At 38.1% G+C, this 15,352-nt stretch overlaps 2 protein-coding genes across 2 annotated transcripts; both read left to right on the top strand.

Annotated features, from left to right (window-relative positions):
* The first annotated feature begins 9,360 nt into the window (after positions 1 to 9,360).
* LOC120288071 (U-box domain-containing protein 29-like) lies at positions 9,361 to 9,943 on the top strand. Its single transcript, XM_039301375.1, has one exon. It carries the CDS (start codon positions 9,393 to 9,395, stop codon positions 9,903 to 9,905), a length of 513 nt encoding a protein of 170 aa, XP_039157309.1. The 5' UTR covers positions 9,361 to 9,392; the 3' UTR covers positions 9,906 to 9,943.
* LOC120288070 (U-box domain-containing protein 28-like) lies at positions 9,883 to 10,872 on the top strand. The gene has a single exon (XM_039301374.1). It carries the CDS (start codon positions 9,908 to 9,910, stop codon positions 10,715 to 10,717), a length of 810 nt encoding a protein of 269 aa, XP_039157308.1. The 5' UTR covers positions 9,883 to 9,907; the 3' UTR covers positions 10,718 to 10,872.
* Positions 10,873 to 15,352: the final 4,480 nt, after the last annotated feature.

The following is a 15,352-nucleotide window of genomic DNA, read 5'->3' as shown; positions in this document are numbered from 1 at the left end:
CTCTTTCGTCGTCTTTCCGCTTTGCAATCATGTACGTTCCCATCACCAACGACGTCTACGTCCGTTTCTTCGTCAAAATTCACTACATAAATAAACAAACTAAACATAATTTTCCTTATGCAAAGTGGACTAATTTCATAAGGAAAAAAAATTGACACAAATAGTCCGTAAATTTCGATTTTTATAATTTTTTTTCTTCATTTCAATACTTTTCCTAAAACAACAACAACTATATATCACTTTTTTTACTACATCTTTTTTAATATCACAATAGTTCTATTCAGAGTTGTATTAGGTTGTTATGACTATCATTTTAATTTTCTAATTTACGAGTTTAACTTAATTTATTAAGAAAACCCCACCCTGATGACAAAAAGGCTTCGAAATTTTGACTATCTAGAAAATTAGGAGCAAGATCCAGACTAGTATAAGTACGAGAAATTCGTAGGTGAATTAATATCATTATCAGAACAGTTTTTTTCAGAATAAAAGGAATATATATCCAATATAATCGTATACTTTAACTATTGTAGAGATCATAGGTTAAAATATGCTTAAACAAAACTATGTCGCTACTTATAAAGACCAAAATGGTAAAAAGCTAATAAAAAGATATCTTTTTTTTGGTTGATTTAGGAAGGACTAAAATAAATAAATAAAATTATTCTAAAATCAAGGCAACCATGTAATTATGAAAATTAGTGAATAATATTGAATGACTGATTTGACTTTATTATGGAATATTAAGAGATTGGACTGAACAAATTAAAAATTCAATAATGATATTATATATTAAGCTAAATAGACTATTTATTTCATTACATATATATGTATATATATATATATATATATATATATATGTATGTATGTATATTTGTTATGTCTAGTAGCCCCACAGGGTTAGAGCAGTTGATTGGAGAGATAGGAGATTCACTGCTTAAGAATTGGAAGTTACTCATTTGAATCTCACTTATTACGTATATACTACTATGGGTTAGAGCCACTTGGCCAATTCAAAGGTCCAAGCTTCACCGATGCTTGAAACTTTCAGGATTTTTCATGAGTATTCTGATAACCGGTTTGCATGCTACCACCCTAATTTCATAGATCAAGTAAAAAGCGGCTCGACGTTCAAGTGGCTTGCGAAAACTATCGTAAAGTTATCGACAGTTGGCATGGAAGGAAATCAAACCCGGCCATGTCCGCGCTTATCCACACGCACAAGTATATACGAACAAGAGAGAGAAACATAAGATCAAAAGGCACTCCGAACGCACGAGTCCGAACATCATGAGAGGCCGGTCATTCCGAAACTAGTGGGAACGGCAATCGAAAATGCGAAATCATGAACCGAGTGAAAAAGCTCCAAAACCCTAATTTCCCCTTCCTCCATAATAGCCCTAAAGCCACTCGCTTTTGCCTTCTTCTTGCAGCGAAATGCTCGCCAGCCAGTCGCTTTCGGTGGGAGGCTCATCATTGATGTCGTCAAACCATGATTACATTAAGCACAGACCAATCTAGAATATCTCCCACTCGAGTGAAAGTAAACTCGCCCTTACTGCAGATGCATAGTGCGATGCCATCATGTTCGTTTTTTCATCATTCGCGTCATCTTTTGGTCAATGTATCGGGCCTAGGTAGTTTGCAATGACATTTACAATAATTAGGACATACGTTTTTATCGGAATTTGCATTTCACACAAGAATCATTTAGATATAATTAACGGCCACGAATAGGGTCTTGTTAATTACTGCCTTTGGGACATTGGTTTTTGAGATATCGATAAGTGAGGAAGATACAACAATGAATTGCCCCAAACATCGAAATTTATGCGACTTAAGCTTTGGCCCGTTTAAGGCGTATTATAGCTAAAGAAGTGCCGAATAACATCTCGTTATAGCATTACTTCCGCACTACTAATATGTTGTTCGAGGGAAATTTTGGGGTTTTGATTGGGTTGACTGAGTGGGCCACCGTGTTCAAATCAAAATTTCTTTCAGTCAAGAGTAATCTCATTGATTTTGCCTGTCTTTTTTAGGTTGGGCTTTACCTAATCCCTATAAATGAGATAATTTACATGCATGACGAAAATTTATGGAGTCGAAAATTCGAATATTCTGTAACATGTAGAGAAAAGTACTTGGAGCAGCTTCAATTCCATATCCAACGGTAGGGAAAAACAAAAGCGGAAGGTTTCTCCTTTTCAAAAACCCAAAGAGCTAGTCAAGGCTTCTGAGAGGACTAGTTTATTCACCAAGAAGCATGATGTGTTATATTACCTTTTCTTATATCACATGTACCTGAATGTTCCAACCCGATTAATCTCATGGATGCGTGTAAATCGACTCATTCACGTGCATTGAGTAAAATTCCATCCATAATATTGCAGACGCAACCTTCAAGATTACTTCAAGTTCGAGTCACTTGTAAAGATACTTGATTTAAGTATAGGATCTGTCGCATCAATCTTGAGCCGATCGCTTTGATAATTCTTCAGAACAATTGAATCTAAATTACATGATCTGCCTTTGAACGGACTAAGGATAACATACGAATTTCCAGCTAATCAACAAATCTGATCAATCATGAACAAAAGCCAGCATCTATACTCTCTCTCTAATACCAAAATAAATAAATTAATTAAATTTGTCCTTAATTTACTTTCACATGATTGCCTCCACGATGTTATAATGCACAATCAAATCTCACCCCCGATACGCATCAATCAATGGTATTTCGTTCGTGGAGTAGAAGACGGTCGAACCGACGAATGAGTGCACGCAATTACGGAAGCCATAATGGGCAATTGATGATACCCGACATCATCGGATGCCCGACGATAATTGTACCATTTATTATATAGGCTTTGATTATAATTAAAGCTATTAAACAGGTCCTAATACATTGCATTAGTGCACATGCAAGAAAATATCAATGCGGCATACCCGGATCCATGTTGGGATACAATCTTTGACCTTTCTATTTAGTGTGCAAATTTTATTTTCCTAGATAAGGGTTTCATTGATTGTCGTGCGTTGTTCGACTACAATTTACCTTTTGCAAGAGTTATATAAAAAGGGTAGCCTTGGCTTGATGGAAAAAAATGGGATAACGACACAAATGATCCACGAACTTTAGTCTAATATGCAATGTTGTTTTTGGGATTTTAATTTGTTCAATGTGATTGCTAAACTATTGATAGAATGTTCAATGCAATCCTTCCATTTGCTCAAACGACAATTCAAATGTTATATTGATGGCGCTGATTATTATATATAACGTTGGATTTTTTTAAAACATGAGTCAACATGTCAATTCTTTCATCCATCTACTTTGGACATGGAGAAAAAATTAAACGTTAACATGTCCAAATTTTATGACATGGAATATTATATCATGATTTAGGATGGATATCTTATATGGATAATCCACTTGTAACTTTTTTTTTATTTTAATCCACTATTCAAAGTTAATGAATCGGAAGCCATGTTAGCATATTTTGTTAATTTTGAATTAACGAATGAACAATATGGAACATTTCCATATAATCTAGAAGTTACATTGAACATTTACTGATAGTTCATGGACTACATTGAATAGATTGAAAATCCGAAAATAATATTACATCAAAGTTTAATCAAAGTTGATAGACCATTTGTACCATTTTTTTATGCTAAATCGCTTCAAAAGAATGCTGCTTGGCCGAAGTAATTCAAAAAAGAAAAAAAGATTATATTGCTAGGTAATGCCATAACGTTCTGAAAGGCCATTATTACACAGACACTGCACCGTGGATCACGAGAGAGTGTAGAAATAATTCTCAAATGACATGAAATTTAGGTTCTACAACATGGGCACGACTGGCCATGCCGCATGCTGTAAAAGTAGGAAAATGATTCTCGACATATCATTTTACACGAGTATTTGTTTATCCATTTTTGTCCATGAAAAACTTATCCATAGCGCATGATCACGCATGACATTTCATGTAATTTGGCATATGATACAAAAGGCCAAACGATGTTATATTTAGGTTACTCAATTTCAAACACTTTTAGCTCACGACTAATCTGATTCATGAGATCAATGATATACTTCATTGATCTGGAATCAACCTACTTGGGTCGACTTCCTCACTTTATTAAATAAAAATGTGTTTTTTTCTTCATTCATATATCTAATTAGTGAGTTAAGGCACGCACGGATATCACCCACAAAATTTTGCATATGTGTGATGTGTCTAAACTTGTAATCAGATCAAAGGTGTGATATGAAAAGAGCCCTAAAGGAGGTAGGATAATTACCCACTTAGTCCTAAATCTCTTATACGGATGCCAATTTAATCATAAACCTCTGAATTTCAGCAATATATATAAATTTTGGTGCAAAATTCCAATATAATATTTCCAATCAATTACCGTCGGAAACTGCGAACATGGCAATCAATAAATTGCCCACATCAACATACCACATAGGACAATCGACCGGTAATGATCAGATGCCACGTTAGTATTTTTCAATAACAATTAGTCGAAAGGGCTATATGAAAATTTCACACTAAAGTTTAGGACTCTGTTGATACAATTAAAAGGTTTATAGCTAAATTAGTATTTTTAAAAGAAATATTATAGAGATCTAACTCTTGAGTCACTTATGGATTTACTAAGGAGGCATTTTTTTTTTCTAAAGTTGCCGGTGGAAAGGTAATATGTAAAGCTTTTTGCTCGAGAACCTATCCTAATCCATGCCTACCTCTCAAATTGTGGCATGATATTGTAGAGTAGCGTGTGCATGTGCCTTATAATGTCAATGACTTTCATAATGACATCTAACAGCACCAGGGATTCATGAAGGGGGTGATAATTGCTATTATCGTATGAGCACGGTTTGAATGCGATGATGTGACGGGTTTGTCACCTCAATAAAAGTTTCTACCCATATATGAAAGGTAACTTTTTAATTTTTTTTTAATTTTTAATTTTTGCACTTTATAGTTTAAGTTATAATTTATGAAACCCCCCGTGCATAGATAGTGTTAAAGTGTAAAATGACTCATAACCATAATATCTCGTTGTATTGTGATATACAAAGTCAAATTATAAATTTCAATGAAGTGATATTTAGCATAAATTACGCTCTATGATCATGAAAAATTGAATAAATTCATCATTAAAGTTCATGATGAAGCATCTTGAATGGTTTAAGTTAGGTAAAGTGAGATATCGAAATGTCGTAAGGTTAGTATAACGTGATTTCTTATTATGTGGAAAGTGAAAAGAGTAATATGTACAATTAAAAAGGAGAAAGATATGATAATCGGGTTTACTATTTGGCTAGAAATCACAGGAAGAAAAAAGACTATCATCAATTACATACTGTCTAATGTGAAATGAAAAGATAGAAAGAAAAGATTTAATCCAACACTTTAAAAAATCATGTCATTATATAATGTTTAAATTTTGAATGAATAAAATGATTTTTATACTTTCTCACTCTCAAATTGAAAAGAAAAAATAAGCCCGTGATTAGACTAACTTTAAAACATATATTACCAAACATATGGCAATTTACATCACAACTATAGTTCAGCCGCATATAGCTAACACACTCTAAGAAGACCACTTCAATGAAATGCAATTCATACTCTTTGTTTCATGTAATCCATAAAGGTTCATGCTATTTTCACCCCCCTTAAAAAGCTTTAAACGCACATTAATTTAGATGGTATATGATAACCTTCACTAAGACCTCATAAATGATAAGTTTGATGAAAGAAGAAAGCATACCATTATTATAGATCAATCAAATTAATAATTTTTATCAACCTTTCTCAAATTGTTGTTTCTTCTTCTTTTGTGTTCAAGTTGGAGAAGTTTACATATTTTTTGCGAGAATTATCTAAGATTCAAGTATTTTAGTAAACTTAATGATTAAGTTTCTAATTTGAAGGAATATTAATACATTACATTTATTTTACGGTGTCTCTTTGAAGTTCAATCTGAAATAACTCATTGTAGTGTACAATTCTTTAGTTTAAGTTTTACTTAGAAAAATTCTTTGGTCAAAGGTGTGTAACTCTTTATAATTATTATTTATGTTTAAAATATGTTAATGAAGTCCGTATAAAAACGAATTAGAAAATAACTTAAGGTGTTGGAATAAAACATCATCCTTTTGATTAATACGGGCAGTCTTGTATTTTCATAACAACTCACAGCTTTTGCATTTTCAATGAATAGCAGCTTACACCATTTCCATTTGTGATTTTGATTAATTAGCTAACTTGAGGTCATTTTTCTCAATTTGATAAGCCGTGGGGATGTCAAGTGAAAACAGTATGAGACAACCTATATATATATATTATTCTACATCACAATTAATAGTAGTTTGTTTTGAGAGATTTAAGGTGTTTAACGTAAAATGAAAAGTCAACTTGAAAGCTGTAATACTTGAAATAAAAGAGAAAATGTATAAATAAATAAATAAAAAAGTCACCACAAAGACCTACATCAACATGTGAGTACTACTGACCAAAAAAAAAAAAAAAAAAAAAAAACATGTGAGTACTCATCCTTCTTCAACTTAATTTTAGGAATTAATATTTATAATAATGTTGTTAAAATGTGGGAGAAAATTTTCTGAATTTTCAATGTCATGTGAGGACACCACTGACAAGCACTGACAAGCATTGAGGGAGAGAGAGAAATTAAGATCTCCCCATTAATTAATAATTCGAGTCGGTGATCCTTATGTATACTACTATCTTATCAATAAGTATCTCAAGGTACTTATTAAGTATATCTCGTAACGTAATTGTTATATTTTAAAATTAATTATACATAACAAGAGAAAAATAGCATGAGGAAACTTACAAATTTTATTTATGTAATTGCTTAGCAGATCTTTTTAGGGGTATTTTTATAAATAAAAAAAATAAATTCCACTATAAAAATACAAAACAGGAGGCTGGACATTCAGGGTGCGGGGGGAGCTCTCCCGGACAGCTGTGGGGCTATGTGCATATCAACAATTTTCATTGCCGAAAAAGCTGACGTTACGGAATATAATTAATGCTTCCTATATATAAATAAATAAATAAAACCCACCCTCTTTTGTCTTACCCCAACCAAAAAAGAAAAGAGATACCCCCTCGAAATTCAACCACGGAAAAAGAGCATAAAGTTAGAATAATACCCCCCTTCCTTTTTAAATATATATTGCAATAATGGTAATAATGTAGGGACCACTGTACAAATCAATTTACTCTATATACGGCGTCTTAATACAACATATTTATTTAAATACCATACTCGATTTGGCACATTCAAATCGGTTCCACTGTTGGTCTCTACAAGATCTGATGCACAATGAAATTTCGATTTCCCGTCTTGTCCAGTGTAAATCATGTTCGGGCGAAAAGAACACGGTGTTAACTTGGATTAAATCGATGAGGTTAAAAAGGATATTATATGCGATAAATTACATACTGATATTTTTCGAAAGATTGGAAAAAAAAAAAGACGAAAAAGGGCTCCTCCCACTTCCGGGTCTCCTTGTAACGTAACCTTTCCGACCAACCGAACCCTCCCGTGGGCCCCGCCTTCGGGGCACTATTTGCCTACTGCTGTGGGCCCCCTCAACCCCGTCATCCCCACGTTCTCTCCCGCTTCCCATCCTCTGCTTCGCTCCCTATCTTCCCGCGCTGCTCCCTTCGAATCGCGGCCGTCCATAGGCCCTCGCGCCTCATCGGGGCCGCGAGGGAGCCGCGGATTCGGGAGCGCGCACCTAGCCGCGGCGCAGCGGAGCGGCGCCTCGAGCGTGAACGGTTTTTTGGGGAAAGCAGGGGAACCACCGCTCGTTGACCGAAGACCGGAAAGCGGTGGTGGGTGCGTGCGTTAGAGAGAGAAAAAGGGAAATCGAATCATGAAATTAGGGGCAAAAAGCAAAGGAGACAAAAAAAAAGTAAAAAGGAAAATATAAAAAAAGCTTGTTTGTGCTTTTGCATTATATTCTTCTTTTACCCATTGTATTAAGAGGAGCCCGTTTTAATTAGGATTAATACCCTAAAAAATCTTAAGCCAGTACACATATGACAAATTTATCTCAAATTATTTTTTTGACCATGAAAAATCTCAACTGATACACCTGTGACAAATTTACCCCGACGACCATAAAAAAAACCATAAATTTATATATTTATGATAAATTTACCAAAAACTAATTTATTCGAGCGCAAAAAATCTCAAAATAATATATTTGTAACAAATATATCCTATGCTAAATTAGATTAATACCACAAAAAAAATCACAAAAATTGTAAACTATGACAAACGGAGGTAAAATCTTAAATTGGTATATCGCTTAAGCTGTTACGTGTCATTTCACTTAATAATTTAACAGTAAAATTTAACGGAAATTGATAGAGGATAAATTTGTTATAAGTGTACCAGATTTGGGGTAAATTTGTCAAATATGTACCGGTTTAGGATTTTTGGTAGTAAAAAAATTAGTTTGGGATAAATTTATTACGAGTGTACCAATTTTAGGTTTTTAGGGTATTAACTCCTTTTAATTATACTTAACACATAGGTTTCAAATAATATATTTTAGTTATGTGCCATAATATAAATACAACTCAAATTTCAAATAATTATACGTAAATCTACATCAATATTGTGAATATTTAAGAAGTTTTGGTGTTGCAAAAGGAAAAATCAAAGAACGCGAGCTTGCGATTTGTATTGATTGAAAAATAAAATAATTGGATCTTAGCACTAATTAATACCCTTTTCTTATTTATGGCAGATCATTGAACATGGACTCTATCGATATTTCAAATCATGCTTGCTACATCACTTAGTCATGTGTGATTACATATACATCAACTTTCTTTGGCAGAGCGTATTCACGAATGTGAATAAGGATATGGTAAATGGATATCCTTGGAGACAAAGGCAGAGTGGCCGAGGTTTCACGGGCCGACTACTATTGCAATCTTATATTACCGAAAACCGAGTTATTCCAAAAGAAAAAGAAAATCATTAAATATTCACAAATTTCATTTGTGAAACAAAAAAAAAACCCACCCAAATCTATGCCCTATAATAACAAATAGTAGCATTGCCCTTTTCCCCTCATCTTTTCAAAGTTTCCTAATCCCAAAGGCACCCAAAAACATAAAAAAGAAAAGAGGGATGACGTCACCTACGCTTTGACTCTCTCTCTCTCTCTTCTGTCTTCCTTCTTTAAACCCACCCACGCGCTCTTTCGCTGCTCGATCTCCATCTCCCACCATATTCCATTCCTTCCTCCTTCCTCCTCCTACCTTCCTTCCTTCCTTCCTCGCCGCCGGCGAAAGCTTCCCTCTTTACTCCTCCGCCGGCGAGAAAAGATGGTGCGAGAACGGCACCGGCGGGACGACCTCTACATCGCCGTCCCCAGCTTCTTCCGGTGCCCCATCTCCCTCGACGTCATGACGTCCCCCGTCAGCCTCTGCACCGGCGTCACCTACGACCGCGCCAGCATCCAGCGCTGGCTCGACGGCGGCAACAACACCTGCCCCGCCACCATGCAGGTCCTCCACTCCCGCGAGTTCGTCCCCAACCTCACCCTCCAGCGCCTCATCCGGATCTGGTCCGACTCCGCCCGCGGCCCCCCGCCCCCGCCGCCTCCACCGCCGCCGCCGCCGCCGCCGCCGCCGAGCAGCCGCCGACCCCTCCCCCGCACCCGGACTCGCCCCTCTCCCGCGACCGCGCCCTCGCGGCGGCGAGGGCCGTCGCCACCGGCGCCGGCGGCGGAGGGTCCGCGGCGTCGTCGCTGCCGGGGATCCTGCGGTTCGCAGGGGAGTCGGAGGAGAACTGCGATCTTCTCGCGGGGATCGAGGGCTTCCCGGGCGCGCTGCTGAGGATGCTCGACTTCGACGGAGACGAGTCGGAGAGGAGAGTGCGGTCGCTCGAGGTGGTGGTCAGGGTTTTGGGAATGGTGTTGGGCAGGCTCGAGGAGCGCGGGAGCTTCGCGAGCGCGGTGGTCAAGAGCGATCGCCGCCGCGTGGATTCGATTCTCATGGTGATCGAGCGGGGGAGGTCGGAGTCGAAGGTCGCGGCGGTCAGGGTCCTCGAATCGGCCGCCGTCGACGCCGAGACGAAGCTCGCGATGGCGGAGTGCGAGCAGCTCCTCCTCCGGCTGCTGAACCTGGTCGCTCCGGCGACCGATCCCGCGCTGCTCGAGGCGAGCCTCTCGTGCCTCGTCCAAATATCGGTGTCGAAGCGCGCGAAGACCAGGCTGGTGGCGCTGCGATCGATCAGGCGGCTCGGGCAGCTGCTCGCCTCGCCGGGCGCGACCGTCCCGGTGACGGAGAAGGCGCTGAAGCTGCTGGAGGTGGCGTCCTCCGTGAAGGAAGGGCGGGCGGCGCTGTGCGGGGACGCGGCGTGCCTGGGGGCCGTGCTGCAGAAGGTGTTCAAGGTGTCGGGGGCGGCGACGGAGCACGCGGTGGCGACGCTGTGGAGCGTGTGCTGCCTGTTCGGGGACCAGAGGGCGCGGGAGGTGGTGGCGGAGTGCAACGGGGTGGCCAAGATGCTGCTGCTGATGCAGAGCAACTGCCCGGTGCCGGTGCGGCAGATGGCCGGCGACCTGCTCCGGACCTGCAAGGTGAGCTCCTCCAGGCCGCCGTGCTTGTCTAGCTACGATACCAAGACGACCCACATCATGCCCTTCTGATCTTTTTGGCGAGAGCGGCGGTTGAAACCAGCCGTCGAAATCGAGCCATGAACAGTGTGATCGACTGTGTAATGCGTGTAAAAAAAAAAAAATCCAAAGGGTGGAAATTTTTGGTAGTGAATACAAGAGGCAAAAGATTCATTCGATTTTGTCTATAGAAATTGGAATGGAATGGAATGGCTTAAAAGAAAGAAAAGGTAGAAAGCTTTTCGGTGCCCAAAATCGCTTGCTCACACCATCTCTGTACGATCACAGTGAAAGGAAGGACAGCAGCAACTGCAGCAACTGCAGCAACTGATGCAGGATTTCCACAGTTCGGACGATGTCCTCTCCTCCCTGTTCCTCTCTCTCTCTCTCTGTTTCGCTTCGATCGAATCGGAGCGATCGCGAGCTCTCGAGTTTCCAATTTCGTTCTTTGCCACCGACCCAGTGATTAGTTCACGAATTCGCGAAATGGGTAGTCGCCCCCCTGCCAGAATCCATTCTCGAATTCGCGAAACGGGTCGCGGACATTTCATCGAACGATTGGTCGGCGAGTGTGCCGAAGATCTCTCCATCGCCGTCCCGTCCGTAATCGATTCGTGGGTCTCGATCGATCTCGAAGGAGACGGTCTCTGCCTAGGATTGCAAGACGGGACAGCATGCTGCTGCTGGCTGCCCCCACACAAAGTGCTAGGGATTATTCTATAGTTTTGCACGACGAAATGTCCAAATAATTGTACTTAATTATTTGTATTTTTTGCCGAATATTTCCCTTTAATATATGCCATGCTCTTGAAGAAATTCTTTCAATCAATATTTCCATAAGTCTCATTTTTTCGTAAATTCAAAATATGCCCATTAAAAGTTGATAGAAAATGCAATTGTCCAGCTTCAGAAAAGTTATCTCTACTTCTTTATATGTGAAGTGATACTGATATAGTTCGTTCATATTATAATTACTCATAACATAGCACAAATTTATACGTTCTATTTAATATTGTGTTTGCACAATTTGATCTAATATGGTTGATATTGTTACAAGTCTTTTTTTTTTCAAGTGCCTTTCATTTCGAGTGATTATTCATGAAATTTGCATGTAAAAATCTAATATATACTAAGCTTTTCCCCTTTTTAAATGTTTAATCTCCCTTTGTCCAACGCATCAGATAATTTTTTTTCCATAATGATTAGGTAAGCTACGGTGTATCGCTTCAATTATACGTTTTAAAATTCGATCTTTTTGTTGATAAAATAGGGATATTATCTTGACTTCTTTTAGCCACATTTTAGGCCTTTGCAAAATTTAAGGGTTTGGGCGGCCAGAAAGTTGACTTTATTCCATAAGACAGGGAACAACGGACCGACTGGACTCAGATTTAATTATAAAGCAGCCAAGATAGGCTTTTTCTTTTAAATTAAATTTGTCGACAATTTCTTTTTTTTTTTCCCCGAAATTTTGAAGCAAATTAGACAAAAAAAAAAAAGTATTATACAGACGGGGACAAAATAACAATAAAAAATTATAATTAAAAAAAAAAAAAAAAAAAGGTTGCCAGAATACGGCCGGAGTTCGGGTTGCTTTGCTGACTGCGATTGCAGCTTTCCCTTTCATTTAAAACGATTTGTTTAATTACTGGAAGGAAATGGAAACTGGAAAGGTACCCCAATCACAGCCCGACAAGTCACGAAAAATTTATTATTATTTTTTGCAAAGATTAAAAAATAACGATGTCTTTAAAGAAAGCAATTGAAAAAGATGGGTTTGACCGCTCCAACATCGACCGTCATAAAACAATATTAACATGGGGGAAAAGGACACTAATCTTTTGGCGAAATGCTCTATTGCACAATTTGCGATCCGCACGTATCTAGGGCCCATCTTGATGTGAGTGGAGGCATGCAAAAACAAAACCTCGTTTGATTTGACATGACGTTTTAATCTCTCCTTGAGAAGCCATAGATCATCGAATCCAAGCTAATCACTGATCGCGTGTCGATTCGAATGATGTCTTCTCGGATGCGAACCGAATCCAAGTTTTTATGGCTTGGGGTCTTGAATCACCTTGAACGTTCAATTTTGTTTGGGCAGCAGTGCTCCAACTAAGATGGTAAGATTTGACTGGATGCGGAGGTTTCTACTTCTTCGATTTGGTCCTTCTATCTATTTTACACTATTTCAACGCAACATATTGTGTCTACCAAGCTACAATAATCTCACTTGCTTATTTATTCGGAATTGAAATTTTGACAAAAATAACTATCGAGATCGATAGACGAGAAATTCACTAATATTCATAGAAATAACTTTGACAATATTCAAACTAATTCACTAAACTGATTTACTAAATGATGTAGCACTACATCAGTAGTCAGCTAGTGGATTTATCACTATCGAATAGCTTTAGTTCCCTATGGGATGTGCTTTGGGAAGATTTGAATTGAATGCAAGAGCCATACCCATCTCATCTTTTCATACCGTGGACCACTTGAACTAGAAGTCAAAGTTTCATATTTATTAGCAATAAATAAAATGCACGTATATATAGTTTTTTTTTTTTAGAATGCATGTATTTCTTGAAATGGGTATGAACTCACTCCAAAATTTGCAAAGGACAAGGCATTGGCTGGTTGCAACTCACAATGCAAATGGTCCTCGGATGGAAGAGCTGGAGGAACTCAATCTTATCTCACTCTTTTCCATGATAACTAATAGCAAGTACACTAAAATCGATCTACAAGATTGATGATGGTAAGTGACGACACATGTTCGTAATAAATATGTACTTAATGTGGTCCTCTGATTGAATATACACTTGCAATTCATCACGTCATATAACAAGTGCCTCCAATAGATAAAACCCCAATAAAAATGAAGGGCCTAATTCCTTAAAATTAAAAAATATAAACTCCTCCAACTTTAATTATAGTCTAAATTTTGCCTTAAATTTTCTTTGTCTAAAAAAATTGCCAACTTTCACGTTAGTCCCAAATATACTCACACGTTCGAAACCTGCCGCTAGTCTTCATAATCATCAGCATCCATGCCAGTTAGAAGTGTTTTCATCAACGCCCGCACCATCGTATGGAACAATAGCACCCTCCTGATGTTAATGGTCATGAAGAAACTAGTGGCAATCTTTAAATGGAGAAATTTAAGACTAGAGTGAAAGTTGTCGATTTTTTTAGGTGAAAAAAAAGGAATTTAGGGTAAAATTAAGATTGGATTTAAAGTTGGGATTTTTTTAAAGTGAATTAGCCCGAATGAAGCAGCAATTCTGACATTATTCGAAGTTTGACCGACCCTCTCCGCAAAAGTTGGATCTGGGGAACAATTTACTTCAGCCATTCATTTCATTTCCGTGAAGAACTTGGAGAATGCTTGGGACATAGTAGTGTTTAGCAAGCATTGGAAATATCAATGGAGGCACAAGCATCATCCACTACTTTTACTGGTCAAATGTGGTCCCAAAACACCTTCTAGTCGTCCATACCGCATCCTCGTGAAATTGCACTCGAAGTTCCATAATATAAACTCAATTTGGCTATAATTTTTATTGCAATTTGTACCAGTAATCCTAAATCATTTTACAGGGCACTTCTACAAGTTCTCGAAAATCCAAACTTTGGAGATCCATGCTGACAAATCATAAAAGGACGTATCTCGATCATTCATTGAAAATCTTTTGAAATGTTCGAGGCGCAAACATCTCATGTGGGAGATACAGCAAAATATACTAAGATGAGAAATTTTTAGGTCGAGAGATCGGGCCTCTCGAGGGACCATAGAAACCCAATTGTTCTCATTCATTCTTTATTCTTTCCACGAACAAAAAAATTGTTATGCCACGGCCTATAAGTTTATTGAGATGCGATTCTTGCAAAGAAGTTTGATCGCGTCTCTCCAAATGATTTAAGACTTGACTGCACAGATCGAAAGATTTAAAATGAATCGCATTCTACGGTTAGAACTTATAGTTAAGTATAATCTAATATGTGAGCTTTTTTCGTATACCTAGATGTGATTAATAGGATGGGCTGATCCGATAAGGTCATGTCTAAATCTTTGCCCAAGCCTTCTAGTCAAAATCTTTTTATAAGGTATAATTAGGATAATTATACAAATGATCCTTAAACTTTGGTCTAATACGTAATGTTGTTCCTGAACCTTTAAATTTTTTGTACATGTTCAATTTAGTTCCTAAACTTAAATCATTTCGGTGAAGCAAACGGTGAAGATGAAGGGTCATCCTCCATTTAAAGTTGTAGACTAGAGTATGCGACATCCACCCACCATGTTGATCTTGAAGTTGATTATTTGAGCAATTTCTCTTCCTTCCTTCCATGTCACCCCATCCAAAGCTCATTATGAGCGACCCGACCATTTATTTGCTAATTAGATGTGCACGTGCAAAAAAACTTAGCACGTGATGATCCTTTTTTTTATTATTATTATTATTTGAACATAACAAGCTCTTGTGTAAGACGGAGGGTGCATTTGGGAGAGCTTTTGCCCAATACATTTGCATAAAAGCAAAGGACTTTAAACTAAATTGATTATTCAAGTAGCTCTTGGTCTATTTACTTTAGACTAGGGTTTCTAGTAAAAAAAAAATATAGACCCGAAGAGGATCGAAGAAACCCAATTGAAAGCAA

Source organism: Eucalyptus grandis, chromosome 9 (assembly GCF_016545825.1).
Source record: "Eucalyptus grandis isolate ANBG69807.140 chromosome 9, ASM1654582v1, whole genome shotgun sequence".
Lineage (NCBI taxonomy): Eukaryota > Viridiplantae > Streptophyta > Magnoliopsida > Myrtales > Myrtaceae > Eucalyptus > Eucalyptus grandis.
This window is presented reverse-complemented; position numbering and strand designations above follow the sequence as displayed.